General features: G+C 39.5%; 1 protein-coding gene and 1 non-coding gene across 3 annotated transcripts; both read right to left on the bottom strand.

Annotated features, from left to right (window-relative positions):
- Positions 1–220: 220 nt before the first annotated feature.
- On the bottom strand, positions 221–324 carry LOC150002550 (U6 spliceosomal RNA). Its single transcript, XR_016512837.1, has one exon. It is a non-coding gene; the product is annotated as a U6 spliceosomal RNA (small nuclear RNA).
- Positions 325–757: 433 nt separating this feature from the next.
- On the bottom strand, positions 758–13,610 carry ELAC1 (elaC ribonuclease Z 1). Of its 2 annotated transcripts, none has more exons than XM_090285491.1 (4): positions 13,504–13,610; positions 8,559–8,723; positions 3,165–3,632; positions 758–1,427 (listed from the first exon to the last, which is right to left on the bottom strand). In XM_090285491.1, exons 2-4 carry the CDS (start codon positions 8,713–8,715, stop codon positions 961–963), a joined length of 1,092 nt encoding a protein of 363 aa, XP_090141617.1. In that variant the 5' UTR covers positions 8,716–8,723; positions 13,504–13,610; the 3' UTR covers positions 758–960. The 2 variants fall into 2 exon arrangements, with proteins under 2 accessions (XP_090141617.1, XP_090141615.1); XM_090285489.1 differs by lacking the exon at positions 13,504–13,610 and adding an exon at positions 9,227–9,267.
- Between the last annotated feature and the right edge of the window lie 6,935 nt (positions 13,611–20,545).

A 20,545-nucleotide genomic window follows, 5' to 3' on the forward strand; every position in this document is an offset into this window, starting at 1 on the left:
GAGGATATGTTTTAATTTGTTATGTATCTCAACAGGCCTGCCATTTGTATTTTGGGGTGAGAAAATTCTTCATTGTAGTACAAGGCTGACCCAGACTTTACGGTATCTAGCATCCCTGGCTCCTAGGGACTAACTAAATACCAGTAGTACTCTCCCCCAACTTCCAGTCATTTTGGCAGGCAACATACCCACAATTTCTTTTTTTTTTTCTCCATTTTTAAAAAATATGGACCACTTCATGAATTTGCATGTCACTCTTGTGCAGGGGCCACACTAATCTCTGTACTAATCCAATTTTAGTAAACATGCTGCCCAAGTGAGCAATCCCCACAATTTCAAATCTCCATCTATGGGAGTAGAACACCCTCAGCTGAGAACCACAGGTTTAGAGCAAACCAGAAGGTTCAATGACACATTAATTAAAGGATAAACACCTAGCCTGACCCTGAAGTCAGTATTCCAGCAAAGAACTCAGATTTAATATGCTGGCTTCAGTCGTGCATGTCCAATGTCTCATTACACTTCTCTCTACTCTGTTAATAACAGATTCAACACAAACTGCCAAAATACCATTTTCAGCCAAGAGGGCCAAGCCCTGCGTACTTTGCCAATAAGAGCAATAAAGCTGGACAGAAGCTAAGCCCAGGATTGCATGGGGTACATCTGAGGCAGCAGCCACAGAACACGAAGTACAAGTATACCTGAGTAGTCTATCATTGTGTCAAATATGGATTTTAAAAAGGATGCCAGCTTTTTTCTTTTTAAAATGATTTATTATCAAAAGGCTTGCTCCCCCTTCACTGCTGAGTCAGTTCAGCAATGAAGGTCCATCATCCTTTTTAGGATTATTGGGACCCAAATAATTTTAGACTAAAACAACAACAACAATAAACTTGACTGCTGGTTCAGCAACATAGCCAAAGACACGTCAGTGTCAGTATGCATTTGGGGACGCTCGCTTCATTTCTTGATGGGAATGCCAATCACCATAAAATCTTCTGCTAGAGTCACCTCTTGGAAATCTAACACGGACTCAGCCTGCTTTTTCAGTTCTATAATCCCATCTGTTTCTCCTTCTCGGGCCAAGGCCACTGGCTTGTACCTCTGACTGAAGTGCGTCAGCACGAGCCTCTTGGCTCGGCACCGCTTTGCGAACGCCGCCGCCATCCGCGGCGTGCTGTGGCCGTGCTCCTTCGCCTTGTCCATCTGGGCGTCCTCCAGCGTGGCCTCGTGGATCAGCAGGTCAGCCTCAGAGCACAGCTTCACTCCTCCGTCGCCCACAACCCCAGAACAGTCCCCCAGAATGCAGATTTTCCTTCCAACAATAGGCTTTTTCAAGACATCTTGGGGAGAAATTGTAACTCCGTTTTCCAGAACAACAGAAATGCCATTTTTCAGCTTCCCATAGGCAGGACCTGGCGGAACACCTGATGGTGGAGGCAGATAACATCACATCATGGGAATGGAATTTATGACTTGTTAAGAGAGTCGGTTTTAACAGCACAGCACATAGCAAATGGAAAAGGCATCTAATTCTTCTCATAATTTTCATAAATATTTTACTATTTGTGGAAAACTGGAATATTTATAAATTGTTAAAAGTTCTGTGTTGGCAATGCTGCAGCACTTAACACACCTCCCAAGCACATGTGTCAGATAAGTTTCAAGCTCTTAAGTCCCACAACAGCCTTATTACAGTCTGGAGAGCAGCCTTGCTGCTCTGCTGTGCACGTAATAAGTTTCTGGAAGTGCTTTACTTAATAAGCTCATCTTTAGGCAAAATTTAAGAGTCCACTTAAATAATGACAAGGGACCTACAAACTGAATAACGTAAAAAAATTGTTAGAGAGGATTGTTTGATCACAAGGTCAAGGAGAGTTTCAGGCAATCATACATAATCAATCTTCATGCATTGGTGCGGTAACACATTTACCAAACTGGGCTTAAATCGCATATTAATCTAGAATAGTACCTGATTATCACTCTGGACAATACCTACAAACAAAGAGAAAGTGCTTACTAATTCCAACATAGATCATGTTTAAAGTTTTCCAATATAAGAATATTTCCACAGGTTTTTATTTTTATTATTAAAAGATGTTATTTACTATTCTTTTTAAACTTTACATTTCTTTTCTTTTTCTTTTTAAGATTCCATTTATTTATTTTCCATTTATTTAGAGAGATGGGAAGGGAGGGAAAAAGAGAGGGAGAGAAACATCAATGTGTGGTTGCCTCTTGCAGGCCCCCAACCAGGGGGACCTGGCCTGCAACCCAGGCATGTGCTCTGACCAGGAACTGAACCAGTTACCCTTTGGTTTGCAGGTTGGCACTCAATCCACTGAGCCACACCAGCCAGGACTCCAAAAGATTTTTTGATAACAAAACTATGTTTGGCCTGTGCTACTTTTCCTCCATTTTTTGCATTTTGCTTTAGTTGGAAAAGGAGGAAGACATTGAGTAAATCAAGAAACAAACATAAAAAAGATACCATCATGCTTTTTATAGGCTCTGCACTGACCATGCCAGGGAAGGTGGTGATGCTAGAGGCACAACAGACCTGGACACTGCTTCCAGAGACATGCTGAAGACCCCTCATGCATGAAGGCCTAGCATGGAGGAGGTATGAAGCCTCAGGTGGGCCCCAGGCCCACCTCTGTGTGTTTGCTTCCTCCTGTGGTGAACCCAGGTATGTAAATGGTTGAGGTGAAGTATTCTGGACACCAAATTAACTTAAGGTAGAGAAGGAAAGCCCTGAAAGTAATTGGTTGCAGTTCCCAGATTACAATACGGCAAAAATTCTCAGGCTAAAGATATCACTAAAAACATATTTCAGGATGAAGACATGAAAAAATAAAAGCCTAGACGTAAAACAACAACAACCACCCGGCCAAGCAAGACGTGTAAGCTGAAGGTAAGACAGACTAAGAACGTGCATCCGGGGAGCTGAAGAGAGCAGGCTTCAAATGTATGCTTGGGTTTTGCTCTGAACAGCACTTTTGGTCCCAGGAATTTCCCTTCATAAGCAAACTTTGGGCAAAGGAAAGAAGTGGAGAAAACGTCAGTTTTCGGCCTGGGAGACAGGATAGGAAGGTTACTTATGACACTTCTAACAGCTTCAGGTAACAACAGCTTGATTGGTGAGAAGAGAAAAAATCACTTACCGAGGTCTTTCAGTTTCTGTGCATTGAGTTTACCTGGGCGCTTCTTCTCCACGACTGAAAACCCAAAGGAGGGGATTCGATGGAAGAGGCGAAACGCTTTTACAACAAACTGTTCATCATTGACCAGAAGGTATGAGTTTTCTTCTGAGTCTAACAGGATAGTTCTTCCTTGTCCCTCTTTGGGAGAACCGTCTGTGCTACCCACGGGTGCAAATTCTTTCAGTTCTTCTGCAGGACACTGATCCGCTGTAGGCACCAGCTCGTGGACCACGTAAGGGAAGACCAACTCCGTGTGAGAGAGTTCCATGGTTCGCCAGATGAAGTCCCGAAGCCCTGCAGGGCCGTAGATTTCAATGGGCTGTCTGGTGACTGTGGAGCCGCTCTGAAGGCTGATTGTGCAGAGAAGGCCAGGAAGGCCAAAGAAATGGTCTCCATGGAGATGCGTGATGAAGATCTTGGTAATTCTCCCTTTCAATTGAGGGAGAAAAATAAAATTGGGGATTTTTCAGAAATAAAGATCCATACAAAGTTCCTGGAAATATACATAACAACTTACATAAAAAGCAGTAAAATTAATTTAGAGCTTTACTTACCACCATAAACTTATTTTTTAATGTTTTTCTACATGATTCCAGAAGTAAGAAAGGCAGGCTTTATTTTACTGCTTTATTTAATAAGACAACTTTTTCATAAAACATTTTCAAGTTACATAGCGTTACAGTTTTCAGAGTATTTTCCTATATACCCTCTTAGCAAAAAGAAAACAGAAAAAAAGAAAGAAAAAGTTGCAATAAGGAAGTGAATCAAAATAATTCACTTAAGTAACTAGATAGGCCTCAAGTGTCAAAAGCATCTGATAGTTACACTGCCCCCTACTGCTCCCTCCGAGAATAGCAAATATGTATTTCCAGCAAAACAAGTTTCCTTGGCTCCAAAAGGACTGGACCAGTGCCTGAGGCCAAAACTGCCATTTAAGGAATCTCTACGCTGGACAGAGATTAACTAACCAAGTCAGAGCCTGCATGTCTGAATGAGGTTGACCAGGGAGGAGAAAAAGGAAGATGATGAGAGGGAGAGGCAAGAGAAGAGGGAGAAAGGGAGGTCAGAGCACGTGGGTGAAGAACCGAGAGCAAAGGAGGTGGGCAGCAGACACTAGAAGGCAGCTCGGAGGGCAGATCCCCTGCGGTGTTATGTGAAGGACACGGGCCCATCCCTTCCCTACACTCTGAGCACAGCAGCTTTTCAGTGCATACTGGGTTAGGTCGAAACTTGATCTACTTGATGGTAAACTGAATTTACTGCTGGTATGTGGCAGGATGCCGCATCAGCATTTTTTTGAGATGGACCACAAGGCATTTTAAAGGTAAGAATCACAAAATAAATAAATAAATAAATAAATAAATAAATGAATGAATGAATGAAACAATCACAATGACCCATGTTTAGTATAACAGTTTCTGATCCAAGCTCACGGCACACCTATTTCAAACATCTGCTACCATTAAAGAACAAAACAGTTTACTGATACCATAAAAGACCAGGAGTAGTTTACTGTAATGCGATTTGTCCTGCGATATCAAGGCAAAAATGTTCTCCAAGTGAGTCTTCCAAGCCCAGGACCCGTGACAGAGAACAATAATTGGGCAGAGGCTCATTTTGGACCTGAAGAATCCCCAGGAGGCATTCTAGAAGTTTCCTCCATATGCTCCTTCTTATTTTCTCTTTTCAGTCCTTGTTTTGCTGTTTTTTTACTTCTAGAACCCTTGCATTTTCTCTTCCTGCTGTCCACGCTGCCAAAGCACTTACAAGTGTGACCTGAGGCCTCTGCAGACAAAAGAACTACACCAGCTGTTGAGCCCTGATCTCACGCTGACCTCAAAAGTGCCAGGTCAGGCGCTCTGGGCCCTCCCCTGCCTACTGCACAGCAGAGCCAAACTGAACACCAAAACATCTGTGGAGCAAGTAAGTGAGACAAATCGAGTAAGTAAGAAATTGCTTCCCACAGTAATCACAGTTTCAGGGAAAGCAAACATTTCATTTTTCAAGAAACTTGATTTCAGAGGGAGAAGAAATGGCAAGCACAATTATCAACAGTAAGAGGAAGCTATCAAATGAGGAAAGAAAAATGCATGAGTTCCTTTCACTTGAGAACAGGAAAGAACAGGGGAAATATGTCATCTTTGAAGGAGTGGAATACTAAGCATCCTCTAAGTGATGATGGCAGTTATATTTACTGTCCTAGAAAAATGTCTGCAGGACAGTCTTTGTATATGTTGTGTCGTTGAAAAAAAAGCAGATCACACAAAGTGTAGTGTTTCCATTTATGTAAAATTACACACACACACACGCACAAATACAACTACTGCTCCCATTATCTATGTGTACAGAAATCGTACCTGTGAGACATGGACTTAGGCTTTTCTTATTTATACTTTTCTGCTTTGTTTGAATTTTTACAATGAGCATGTATACTCTTTATAATTATTTTTAAGGGAAAAAAAGGAAAGCTAAGCTCAGTCTTCAAAATTATGACAGAAATAGACATGACAAACCTGTACTTATCAGATGCTTATATATTAGGATCATGGAAGTTTGAAAGAAGTATGGATAAATACAAAGTACTTTCTTATGAAACTCATAAAATATTATTATCGTAGGAGGTAGTACAAGCTGAAAAGGGTTTTAATTAATCAAATAATGATAGGCCCATATTGGATTATTGAGAGACACCAATAACTTCCTGGTGTTCACATCCTTCTATAATTCCCTCCCTCCCCCTGATTGTGGGTGAGACTTGTGATTGGCTTCTAACCAGTAAAACGTGGCATAGAGATGCAATGTGATTATGTGATGTTTTAAGGCTCCATCTTGCCAGAAGACTTCTTCTTGGGTTTCTTTCTCCCTTGCTGGTACTACTCCAAGCCAAGAAGCAGAAAACCACATGACCAGGAGGCCCCTAGGAGCTGAGGGCAGCCTCAGTCCCATAATTGTGAGGATTCTGCTAACAACCTGCATGAGCTCTGAGTCAGATTCTTCCCCACTTAAGCCTCTGATGAGACCTCAGCCCCAGCCAATGACGAGATTACAGTTTAGTGAGACCCTGAACCTGAAAAACCAGATAAACCGGGCCTGAACTCCCTAACCCACAGAAATGATACGATAATAAATGCAAATAGGACACTAAATTCATGTCTGTTTTGCAGGATTAGATAACTGATAACAGTATTAAATAAAAAGACTTATCCCCATACCCAAACCTCTAGTACCCAAACTTAACAGCTTCTTGTTTCTATTTTAATCACCCCGACAGCTCAAACCCTACTCTCCAAACAGTTAAATATCACAGCCTCATCTGGTCTGTGCCTACCCTGAGAGTTCTCACAAATGAACACCTGTGTGACCCAACGGACATAAAGCATAGGACCTGCCCTCACCTCAGAGTTTCAGCACAAGAGGTATATACTTAGGGCTGAACTGTGTGCACCTCAAGGCCACATGTCCCAAGTTCATTAGTTCATTCCTCCAATTGCTCTTTTCATGGCTCCCAGGTCTGGGACATAACCATCTGTAACTTGTAATAATTCTTCACTTCTTCTTCTTTCCACCCTAGACATTCAATCAGTCACCACCCCCTGTTGGCTCTGCAAGTATCTCTCAGATTGAGACTCTCTTCTTCATCCCTGTGCCCACTTTCTGCTTCAATGTCCTCATCCTCTCTCTTCTTTCCGATGAATGCGGCTGCCTTGTAACTTGTCTCCCTGATGCTTTTCTCTTTCTGCCAATCCAGTTACCATAGGAAAACTCTGACCTAAAACACAAATCTGACCATGTCACCCCTGCTTAAAAACTTTTAATGGTTCCTTATTGTCAACAGAATAATAAGGTCCAAATACCTTAGCATACCACAGAAGACATCGGTCTGCTGTCACTTACTTTCTGCATCCTTATCCTCTTCTATCCAAGCCGAGTACTCAATGCTCTGGATGGCTTAGTATTCCCCAGACATGTCCAGGAACTCCCTTACTGGTTGCTCACTTTGTTGTCTGTTCCTTGAATGTCCAGCCCTACTTCTCTCTCCCCAGAGAAACTTTTATTCATCTCTTAGATCCTAGCTCAACTGTTGCGATCTCTGGAATGCTTTCTCTGAACACATAGATATAGTTAGTGTCCCCCTCTCTCATACTCCAAAAGGACTTAGAAAACACCTCCATTATTCTACTTATCATATTACATATGACTGTTTGCATGCTGGTTTCCACCAACAGACCAAGAGATCCTTGGATGCTAGAACTCTTTCTTTTAGTCATCAAATACCATGCGCTGTGTTGAGTCATAGGAATAATAACTTCAATTACCACCATTTATCAAGACCTAATAAGAGAGAGGCACAATACTAAGTGCTGAACATGTTATTCATGCATTTATTAAACAGATATTTACTAGGTATCTAGTAGGTACACAGTGATCACTGAGCTTAGTACAGGGAGATAGTGCACATAAAAACAACTATTTAAATAACATAATTTTAGATACTGATGATACTAAAAAGGTAACAAAAATAGGACAAAGCTGGAGAATGCCTGGGGTCAGGGGGGAACTAGTTAACCCCAGAGGCTCAGGAAAAGCCTCTGAGGAAAAGGCATGTAAGCTGAGTTAACTGAGAAGGAGACAGCTACACAGAGAAGGGATTATTATATATAACTCTCATAACATGCCTTGTAAGTGGAGTTTTTATCCCCATTTTCAAGATGAGGAAAGTCAAGTCTGAGTTTGCTGGGCTGCTGAGTTCACAAGCCGAGACACAGCCGGACTGGAACCCAGGTCTGCCCGCCTCCGGCCTAAGCCTTCCATCACTGTGCCCCTCACCTCCCTGCCACTGTGCCCTTGCTCACTTCACTCCCTCTGGATGAAAAGCCCTTCTTTTCCCCAGCCCAAGGAATCCCTTCTCTTCCTTCAACAACCCACAGGTCAACTTCTGAGATGCCCACCCTGATAACCCAGTGGAAAGAGGGACTCTCTCCTTGGAACACCTTCTGCTGCCCTTTGCATTCTCCCACGAAACTTACATCTCCTGGTGGGAATACATGTGTATACTGGCCCTTTGCTTGGGCAGTGTCCATCTAATATGCCTGGTGTATCTCACTCCATCCTCTACTCTGAGCCTCTGTAAATCTTTGCTCTCAAAAAGTACAGGATGACTGAAAAGTAAATAAACGAATGAGTCAAGTTCAGTGGGTGTACCCGATGCCTGAGGGCCTCCGAGTCTTGCCAGGATTCTAGCATTGACGTGAGGTGAAACTGCCAGAGCTGTCACAGAACAAAGGCCCAAGGAAAGCCAAGAAAATGACACAGAACAAGAGGTGGTCTTAATGAGACAGCTGAATGCACACTAACCTGCTTTAAGCTGGCTTTTCATAAGCTGCGTCTGGGTTCCCTCCCCACAGTCAAAGAGCCAGCACTCGCCCTCACACCGAAGGACCAGAGCAGAGGCACCCCGGGTTGGCGACGGGTATGCTGCGCCTGTCCCCAGAAAGGTCACATCCATAGACATCTTCTACCCTGAAATGGAAAAAATCACCTAGGGATTATTTCACATCACTGTTCAAAATCACCAAAAACAGGTTGCTGAGAGACTTACTGTTTAGTGAAACTATTCTGCATGATGCAGGAGAGACAGACACATCCTTTCATATTGGTCAGAACCCAGAGTGTACAACACAAAGAGTGACTGAATCCTAATGTAAGCTTTAATTAATAAGGATTCAATATTGGCTAATCAACTGTAACAGGCACCACACTACTGCAAGATGTTAACAATAGAGGAAGAGCGGTGACGGAGTACACAGGAACTGGACTTTCCAAGCATTACTTCTTTTGAAGTCCTTCTAATAAACACCAAACAGCAATAACCACTCTATTTGAGGTTCTGAGATCATAAATACTGTACGGCAGTGCTCCACAGCACTACAGTAATGCCAAGTGAACGTCTCACTCCCCTGAAGGGAAGGGCCCATCGATGGTTAGGATTTGGGTTTCTGCTATTATAAGTGATCAGCAAAAACCTGTTGAATGTGTAGATTTCTGGCAACTCTTGGAATCTCTTTCTGTTTCTGGGCACATCTGCTATCTCTGATATACTTCTGTAATGGGAGATATGTATCAAATAGAATAAATGAGAATAAACTCAAACATAACACGTGAATAGATTATCCACACTGAGGGCTGGGAGGAGAACAAAAGTAAATCATTTTAAGGAAAAATACTAAGATAAGAAAATCTGACAGAGCTGGATAAATATGCAAAATTGTCAATAACTTTTCTCAATCCTAGCAATAACCAGATAAAAACAGAAACAGGAAAGATCTCATTCACAAGAGAAAAAAATTACCTTATAAAATCACTAGAAATAAAGTCAACAAGAAAGGAACAGACTTTAAAAAACCCAGATACACATTAGGTTCCTTAATAATATCACAGAAATGTTCATCTTTTCATAATCAATATAGATGCACTTAGTGCAAATTCTATCAGATTTCCAGTGAGAGTTATCTTGGAACAAAAAGCAACCAAAAAATGGAAGGAAAAATAAGTGTCTCAGAATGGGCAAGAAAATTATATAAAGCAGTAAGCAGTGACTTACCTTTCTAGATATTACATTTATTACACTAATTGGGTATAATTAAGAGAATAATATTGACATAAAAATAGAGGCGAGAGAGAAGGGACAGTCTAGAAATAAGTCTAGGTATTTACGGGAATCAATATATAACAAAAGTGTAAAAAGGGTGACATTTAATAAATAGCACTGACATAATTGGCTATTTTTTTTTCAGAAAAAAGTAAAGCGATATTTTCACTTTGCATTGGATATAAAAATATATTCCACATGGTTTAGAAATGTGAATGTAAAAGGTCCAATAAAATGTTTTAAAATATTAGGAGAATATGTATATAATTTGGGGTTTGGGAAAGCCTTTATTAGCAAGACAGTAATCCCATAAATTAAAAAAAAAAAAGACATTTTCACTGCATAAAAATTTTCATATATCAAGACTCTCAAAGTCAAAGGACCAAAGAAACACCTGGAGAAAGCTGTTTGCACTGTATGATAGAGTTAATGCCTCTAAAAACAAATTCATGCAAATGAATTCAAAATACCAAAAAAAAAAAAAAAAAAACCCTGAAAAATGGGTATATACAAGAAATGCATAGAAGAAATCAAAATGTCCAATAAGCATGAAACATGCTCAGTCTCCAGAAGTCAGAGGAAATGCAAATTAAAGAAATGAACACCATTTTCTACACAGCAACTGGCAAATTTTAATGACAGCCAGTGCTAACCAGAACAAGAGAAAATGGGTGCTCAAATGTTATTAATGGTGGAGGTGTGAATTGCTGTTATATTTTGGGAGAGTAATCTGGAAATATATATTACCATTAATAATGATGCTGTTAATAACAACACACTAGCCCAGCATCCCCATTTGGGGGAGTCTACTCTACAGAAATAAAGGATCTATGTACAATGATGTTTATTGTGGTACCTTTAAGGTGGCTAAAATTTGGAAGCAATCTGAAAAAAAATCAATAGGAAATCAATTGAATATTTTATTATACATTCATGCCACGAGCTAATTATTCTGCAGCTAAGTCAGGTCTGTAACTCTTGCCCTGGAGGGATGACAGTGAGAAAAGTTACTGACGGCTGGCTGCTGCGTCATGAGCTCATTTGTATAACAATGTCCAAAACCCCTCTCTGCCTTTATATGAGACAGAGAAAACCTAGTGTGGAGGATACACACAGTGTTGTTAATATTGGTTATCTCACAGGTGATTAAAATGGTGGGAAGGGGGGTTATTTTTTCTTTGAAGTCTTTGAAATACTTTTTGGTTGCAATAAAAAGCATTTATTTTATTTTATTTTATATTTAATTAATATTGATGACTTTTACAAGTGTGTCATAAAGCTGAACACGCTTTTCTAGCTATTAATACAATTCACCTAATCTTCCTTTCCACTGGGGATACAGTCAGCTCCCAGTGCCCTCATCCCACTACACACACCTTAAACACACACAATATACCTCTCCACCTCACACACAGCCTTTCATTTACTGCTAGTGTCCTTCCATGTGTTACTTTGCATTTTCCCTTCCAAGATCAAACTGGCCTTTGATAATTAAGTAGTTTAATCGGCAGAGGTTTCTTATTGGATTGCAGTTCACAAGAGAGGTGAAAATAAAGAAAAAGAAAATTAAAAATAGTAGAAGCTAATAAATACAGAAGGAATTATAGAATATAATCACTTTGCAATTCTTAATAAATGGATCTAGCTAGGCCAGTGGTACGTAATCCTGGAGCATGTTAGAATCCGCTTTTAAAACCTATGAATGATTGGGAAATTCTGCAGGACATGTGGTTTAGTATTTTTTTAAAAAGAAAGAAAAGAAACCTCTTCCCCTGTGATTCTAATATACAGTCAGATTTGAGAACCACCGAGTGAAAGGATAATGGAGAACAGAATTATAATGGACAGATCAGGCTGACTCGAGCTCACTAGTCAACCAGTCAATCTGTTTTAAAAAACCTTTTTATTATGAAAAGTGTCAAACACATAAAAAAAGTATGGATTAGTATACTGTACTGCTACACACCCACCACTGAACTTCACTAATTATCAACTAACTCACAGCCCATCTTATTTCACCTCTGCCCCCGACCCATCCTCCCAGAATACTCGATAAGTGGTATTGGGTACTTCCATCAGGAAGCACATGCTGTTTGGCTGTCTCTCTTTTTCTGATGTTAACAGCTCTAATGATCCTTGCCAGAATCCATTATTTCATTAGATGTTGCCAAAGGTTCTATTCTTTCAGTCCTTCTGCAGTTATTAGCTGGCATCCTCTGTAATCCCCTGGCCAATTATGTAGTTACCCTGTGGTGCAATTTGTACAGAAGAGGCCCATTGACCAACCTTAACACCACAAGACAGACAAGACCCCTTATCTCACTCTTGATGTGATACAATATGAACGACACAGAAACCCTATCAGGTTTTCATGCCAAAAAGTAGAACCTGAATCTTTTAAGGCTGTAATCTAAATATCAGTTTATTAAAGGACACCGCAAGGGGGGGAAAAGCCAAATCCAGTATGTAGGAAACTTTACAAATAGATGACTTGATTTATTCAACAAGTGGGGGGGGAGGGCGGGAATAAAGTGGAAGGGGATAGAGATGTTTGGATCCTGATTTGGAGAAACTGATATTAGGAAGGAAAAAAAAAAAGAGAGAGAATTGGGAAAATGGAGAAATGTAAATGCTGACTGGATAGAAATTAACATGAAATGCTCAGACTGCTAATGGCTTTATGTTTAAAAAAGGAGTAGTGTTTTACAAACATAAACAACTATTTAACAGGTGAAATGGTATTTAAATTTGTTTTAAATAATTCGGGGGGGGCGGTGAAGGTAACAGTTAAAACAAGATTGATCACGAGTAAGGAACTCAGTCCACTACCTTATTTTCCTGTATGTTTGAAAGCTTCCATAATAAAAGTGGCAAACCAAATAACAACAAACCACATAATCAAAACCCCTCCACTAGCTCGGGAAGTAATCAGAAATTAACTTATTTAATCAATGGTGCACGTTTTGTGACATGTACCATTCTAGGCACTAGTTATTAAAAGTAATCAAACCAGATTTGATCTTTATCTTCTTGGACAGAAAAACAGTCGCTCGCTTTCTCAAGACTACGATCCACCTTGGCCCAAGTGCTCCTCTGTCGGGAGGACAGCACGCGACAGTACACTGTCACTCCAGGTCAGCGGCTCTCGGTCCTGGCTGCAATCACAGCCAAATAACTCTAAGAACTGCCCGGTTGAAAACAGTTTCCAGGCAGGGGTGCCCAGCCTGCGATCCCCGTGGCGCAGGTAGGGCAGACACTGACACCCTCCATTTTAGGGAAGAACGAACCGTGGCCTGGAGAGATTGGGTAAGCGGCCAAGGCGGAGAGTCCGGGCCAGGGACCAGGTCTCCGGCCACTAGCGAGCCCAGGCCCTCTTCCAAGTCTGTGTCAGAGGCCCGAAAGGATGGGTGGGCAGCGGCAGGAGCGCGGGGCAGAGGAGGGTCCCGCCTGCGGGGGTGCGCGAGGCGCCTCTTCGCTCCCGGGCGCTCCCCGGGCCTGGGTGCTGTGCGCGGGGCCCGGGCCGCGAGTTGCAGGGCAGCGCGCGCGCGCCCGCGCGCCTATCCGCGCGGCCCAGCCTACACGGCGGCCGCTGGGGAGGTCCGGCGGCGCAGACCCTGGCCCGACCCCTCTGGCGGGCCCTGCCTCACTCACCCACTCCCCGGGGCCCACGGCGACAGCCGAGGGAGGTACAGGCCCACGGCGAGGCCCAGCTGTCCGCGGGGCGGCGACGGGAGCGGACGGAAGTGCGCCTCCGGTCGTGTCCGCGCGAGGCCGCTCTAGGACGCGCCGGAGGTCCGGGCTTGGTGGCGCCCACCGGTCCTCTCTGCGCGGGGCGTCTGTGTTTGATGCTGAGAGTTATTTTTAAAATATGACATAGCCCCTGGTTTTAGGAGCATCCACTGAACTTGGGGTGAGCTGTGTCAGGAAACAATCAGCTAACACTGAGGGAACAAATGGGAAGGCAAAAGGAAGGGTAAGAATATGCGAAAAGAGGAATCACTGACCATGAGATTAGCTAAAAAAGGTACCACCTGAGCTGGGTTTTGGAGGATGGTTGAGACTTAATGGAAAGAATAAGGTGGATTTGGTCACATTGGAACTGGTTTTGCATAGTATTAAACACCAGATATCACAAAGAACTCGAGCTTTGTCCTGATACTTGCTTAGCTAAGAAGTGCTCAAAAGGACGTAGATCATTCCACAGCCAGGTCTTGATCACAACTCAGCTTGGGGTACCCCCGCCCCCCGGGCAATAACCTCCATAGATCTGCCCATTCCACAGGTTCATGGCTACCTGTCCATCAAATATTACAGGTTAAAATATCTTTAGAGAATAGTGGATAGAATGTTTTGTTCATTTTTATAATTTTTCTTTATGGTATATTTTATACATACACAAAAGTTGAGAAAATGTTTAGTGAACTTTTACATATAATTTCACTCGCCTTCAATAGTTAGTAACATCTGGCCCATCTTCTTTTATCAATAACCCATGCCCCTCTAAAAGCAACAACAAAACCCTGGATTATTTTAAAGCAGATTCCAGATACAGTATCATTTTATTTATAAATAATTCTGTAACAACTTAAGGATTTTTCCTTTTTAAAAATTTCATCACTACATAATGATGGTAGGCAGTTCAGCACATAAATATAAAAGAACTTAAAAATACAACCGTAATATCATTATCATAAGAGACAATATAATCAAATTCAGTCACTGTTCAAACTTTTCTGATCAACTCATAACTTTAAAAATGTTTTTAATTTTTGATTTTAGAGAGAGAGGAAGGGACAGAGAGAGAGAGAGAGAGAAACATCAATCTGTTGTTCCACTTATTTACATATCCGCTGGTTGCTTCTTGTATGTACCCTGACTGGGGTTTCAGCAGAGTACTCTAACCAACTGAGCTAGCCATTCAGGGATAATCAACTCGTAACTTTTGAAGCCTATCTGTTCAAGTCAGAAAATTAAAATTTAAAATTTAAAACGTTCTTTAAAAAATTTAATTACACTTTTATCCTCACCTGAAAGTTATCAGTTTCTTAATATCTAATTTGCTATAACATCCTTATTTATTAGTATAATCTAATAACTGCTCAATGTTCAAATTTCCTTAATTATTCCCCAAATAGCTCATATGTAGACGGTTTGTTTAAATCAGAATCCAGAGGAGATTAACAACACATTGCATTTGGTAAAAGTCTCTTTTTAAGTTTAATGGTTTCTTCTTCCTCTTTTTTCTTGCCATTTATTTGTGGAAGAAATTGGGTCATTTTTCCTGTAAAATTTCCCATATTCTGAACTTGGCTGATTGCACCACCATGGTATTATTTAATGTGTTCCTCTATACTCTGCATTTCCTATCATGTAGAACTTAGATCTAGCGACCTGTTCTGATTCAGGGTCTATTTTTTTGCAGCTTGGCTTCATAAGTGATGCTGAGTACTTTTTGACTGAGTGTTCTAACCGTTCCTTATTTAGTATTCTAATATTAGGGTCTTGGAATGTGTATGTGCTGGGGATGGGGGAAGAGGTAAGAAACAATTCCTTTACTGCTATGATTAAACTAAATAAGGAGAGGAATGGAGTAGAAAGCTGAACAAAAGGAAGTAAAAAGATGAGAGAGTGAATTTAAGTTTAACAATATAGTCCCAAGGGATCAAGTATTCTTGGTGTGTGTGTGCGCGTGTGTGCGTGTGTGTGTTTCTTGTCCCATTTTCCCCCATTGCTCCCCCCCACCCAACCCACCCCTTCTCCCACAATCATATCCCTCCCCGTTGTCCATGTCCATGAGTCATTTATACACATTCCTTGACTAAACCCTTCCCTTACTTATCCCCCTTCTCCCCCTCCCCCTCCCCCTATTGACTGTTTTACGGTTTAATAATACCAAATGTTAAAAGTACCCTGTATACAGCAGCCTTTAAAAACAAGATCGTGGGGTGGTGAACACATAATATACAGAAGATGTATTATAGAACTGTACACCTGAAACCTACATGATTTTATTTACTGATGTCACCCCAATAAATTCAATACAAAATTAAAAAAACTAAATCAGTTACGTTTTAAACAGTTAAAAAGTTAAAAACAAGGTCATAATGCATTTTTTATGTATAGGAAAATTTTACTAAGAAAATACACACATCTCATTACAACTTATTACAAAAGACAAAAAAACAATTCACATCATTATACAGTTTAGACGATTTCTGGAACCACCTATAATAAGTCTATCTTATATAATATATTCTATACAAGGCATTTCCCTTAAACTAGTATTCCCATGCGCAATTACCACAAGACTATTTCATTTCTTGATCTTAAACACAAAAGTGAGAAAGGCTAAGCAGTAACTTTTGCAACATGTGGTTTCCTTGAAGTCAATAATTAATGCTTGGGATGTTATCAAAAGGAACAAAATATCAATTGCAAAAATATGGTTTTAATTTCAGTTAATTTTTAAGTACAATAAAGTATTAGGCAGAAATTTTACTTTGTCCAGTATTTAGCTAAAATAGGTCTCAGAAATTCTTTATTTCACCCATTCATACTACTACTTTCTGTTATCGCCTTTTAATGGGAGAAGTTATATATATACATATAATACATTAAATATCATTTAAAATATATCTTACAATTCAAATTCACATTGACATTGGCAGACTCTTAGAACCTATTTGCCCAGGAATGATAGCAGTTCATGATTCTATGAAGATGACCAAATCAAAAGATGTTAGTGAACTGGCTACTGAGAACCTGTTATAATTTATATTATTTAAAAACAAATCTTTTATGTTTATATCCAATACTTAAAAGTGCTGAAGGCTAATGAGTCAAATAGGTTTATATTTGAATTATAAATGGGAACAAAGCAAAAAAACAAATGAACTGGTAAAACGCATTAAAAAGGACCTAAGACTAAATAAAAATAGGTGAAGATTTTCATCTGAAATAATGAGTCTTGAAGATGAGGTACTTAAGATCCAGATGAAATCACCGATCACAGAGGCCCTTCTTCCCTGGAGAGGCTGAGGCTAAGAGCCTGGGCTCTGCCACTTCACAGCTGAGACCGTGGGCCAAGCGTTTAACCTCTGTGCCTGCAGTCCTTCTCTCTGACATGGCAGGGGTAGGAGGTGACAGAAGGTGTGCCTGGCACAGAGTAGGTGCTAGCCATCAAACTTATCATGACTTCCTAACTGTACATACCTAACGGGTTGGTGATATTTCAGTTATATAGGAATCAATGATTTGCTAGAACATACACTTAAAATTAGGAAACCAACTTTTCTAGAAAACACTTAGTCTTAAAACTTTAAAAAGTATGCTAAATGTAGGGATAACTTCCCAAACAGCAAAGTGGCAAATAACTTATTTGGAAAAGAACAAGATTAAATAGCCACATGAAATAATTTATTGGCCAAAACCTGTTACAGATATTGTACAAAGCATCCAAAAGTCATCTACCTTAATTTGTATATTTTATGCAACTGAACTATGAAAACTTTTCCATTATCATACCCTGACTTAGTTTTCTCCTTGAGAAACACAATTTTCCTTGTCCAAGAAAGGAAAATAATTATTGTTTTAAAATCTAATCACTAGTTTCTCTCAGTAACTCCTGGTAAGGATTAAAAGAATTAGGCAATAAAAGTTATGTCTTAATTAGGCCAGGTTGAATTAATTAAAATGTGGAACAAAGCATTGAACTTTTTCTTTGCTTACATAAACATCTTATTCTGACTTCAGCTGAGGGGGAACTTTTCTGCAGCGGAATTATCTTGAATATTTTAAATACTAAGAATGTTACTTTATTTAGCTTGTTTGTAGAGGGTTTTTCGTTTTAACATTTAGATGCACATCAGAGTGCAAATCACCAACTGGTTGAGAGCTAAAGCAGATAATGAATCTATTTCATTTTCTATGAAGTCACATTGTGCCTGCACCTGAACATGAGTGCCCTTGTCTGTGAAGGAAATACAGTATTAGTTCTATTTCATTCTTTAGCACTGTCCCTTTAAACAGAATCCACGTGGAGAGCTTTGAGATTTATATTAATGTTTCCAAGTATTAGGCATGCTCAACAGAGCTCTTTCCACTTTGGTGAATTCAACAGGACACTGGAACTGTTCAACTGCATGAAGAGAGTATCTTTGAGGGATGCTGAGTGGGTTTAGGAAATAAGCTGGAGAAGCATGTGGATGAAGTATTTTTTCCAAGGCAAGGCTTTTCCTACTCCCCTGCCATCTTAGGCTTTCTATCTGAGAGCAGTAAATAATGCTCCACACCCCTTAATAATTACTGTGCTTTGGTTTTAATTCGTTAGTTACTCTTTTGCAAAGGAGAATGAAGAATTTTATTTCTGCAGAAGCTGATAATTTAGAGAAAAAAAAGGCAAAGGATAGGGTTAAGTCATATCATGAGACAACAAAGACTGGAGAAGCAAATATCCATTTAATAGCTAATCTTTTATAAATGAAAACTGGTTGCTAGCTTTTACTTAGTAAGTACATTTAAAATCAATAATTTAGAATTGAACAGTATTCTAGTTATGCATTTTCAGAAAAATCTGCTTTAAAGTTCGGTATTAATTTTTGTTCTTATAAATATCCGTTAATAACTATACATATCAAAAATAGATGGAACCAATTTTTTGTAAGAAATAATTTATCTTTTTTCATATACAGTACATACTCCATGAGTACTGAACTTAAATCGCACACACTCAGTACTCTGAAGCAAAGCCATTCAGTGCGTTATCTGTACCGTCAGCATGGGCATCACCTGGGAGCTTGTCAAAAATGCACAATCTTGGGCTCCACCCAGAACCACCGCATCAGTGGGAGGAATGGGCTGGGTCTCTAGGTGATTCAGGTACCTGCTTTACAGCAGTGATTGGGAAAGCAGGGAGAGTGTGTGCTGAGAATAAACCTCGCAGGGCTCTGCCCCAGGCGGTCCAGGGGCCCTGGAAGAAGTGGGCAGAGGCCTCCGCATTTTAAAGAAGCTTCATGGTGATTTTGAGGCAACTTTCTAGTTAAAAATCCACTCTTTAGAAAGATTTTAACCAAAACCTTTAACACTTTTCCCATTATAGTCAATAAACCTAACCCTCATTATTCATCTGATTTGTTTCACACTACAGGTGTTAGTACCAGATTAGAAAAACATGTACTCACTTTCCCCTATTAAATAATTTCTGACAGACTATTCCACAGAATTTCTTCTCTATTAAAAAGAATTAAAATGACTCTCCATTCCTGCTTTTCAAAATAAATACCTTCTTGCTAGGTAAACATTTCCATAGAAATCCAAGTGCTTCAGTTTCTTTTCCAGTTTGGTGCGATTATTCCACTCACCTTCCACCGGGCTGCTAATTCCTGCCTGTATTCTTAGCTCTAATATTTTTAAAAATTCCCTTTAATTTACATCCAATAACTGTTACTTGTTAAAATACTAGTTGGTAACTAAGACAGAATGAGAATATAACAAGTAGCTTTAAATATATATACATATGAGCTTTCTCATTTAAATAAGCTATATGGTATTTGACCTTGTTTTTTTTTCTTGAAATTTGTAATTTCCATAAGGACTGTACTAGACATGTTAATAAGCAAACATCTTAGTAAAATTACTGAGTAAAATTCAGCATATGTTCCTACCTTCAATAAGCATTAAGGAAAAATCAGGTTTGTAATTATTATACTTACGATGTCAAACTAAAATCAAGCTTTCAGAGAGAGTATTTTTGAGTGATTGTGTTTTGATAAAGGCAATATGAAAAACATTAACCTTTCATATTTAAAGAAACCAATTGTATCCTAGTTATTTTATGAAATATTTATATAACAGACTTCTGACTTTCCTCATCTGTCAAATGAGTTAACCACTTGCATTTTCCCATACTCTAAATGGCAGTGCCATTTTGAACATTCTTAAAATGCTGAATTATACTCAAAAGTATTGTGACTTAATTTCTACCTATACGTAGAAGATGAAAATGAAAACAAAGCTCCCCTTTTTCCCTACAGAATATTATATCTAACATATCAAGGACTGTGGAGAGAAATGTCAAATAATGTACATGCTATGTAGCTGTGAATAATTTATGATTAGCATTTAAAAATTTTATTCCCTCAAAGCAACTGTTAGGCATAAAGAGGTATTACTAGTTCTCAAAATGATTTGGATTTTCCTTTAGAACTCTCCAATATGTATGCCACATAAAAAACTGGTCTCACTAGCCAATTACTACCCATTTTACTGGGATGAAAAATGGCATGAAAATGGACTATTAAAAATGATCTGAACACTAACCTTATTCATCCCCATTTAGCTCTCAATTAATTTTTGTGTTTTCAAAAATAAATCTTTCCTTAATGGAGAAAGAATTGTCACTAATGATATTCAAAGGAATGTCTCATAGAAACATTCCAAAATTACCTCAAGTAACAGAGCATCACTATTGGAATCAGGGTACAACCTCCGCTTAAATATGACTCAGATGTGAAACATATGACTAATTTCTTAAAAGTCATATGTCAGTCATAATTTATCATTAGATATCCTATACACCTCCTTAGAACCATCTAGAAATTAAAAAGATGAAAATATGGGTTTTTCATAATAAGCAATGTTAAATTTCTAGCTGGGAAACAAAAAGCATAATTGAAGCAATTAAATTTGTTATTAC

The sequence above is a fragment of the Furipterus horrens genome, unplaced genomic scaffold (genome assembly GCF_987537825.1).
Source record: "Furipterus horrens unplaced genomic scaffold, mFurHor1.1.pri manual_scaffold_8, whole genome shotgun sequence".
Lineage (NCBI taxonomy): Eukaryota > Metazoa > Chordata > Mammalia > Chiroptera > Furipteridae > Furipterus > Furipterus horrens.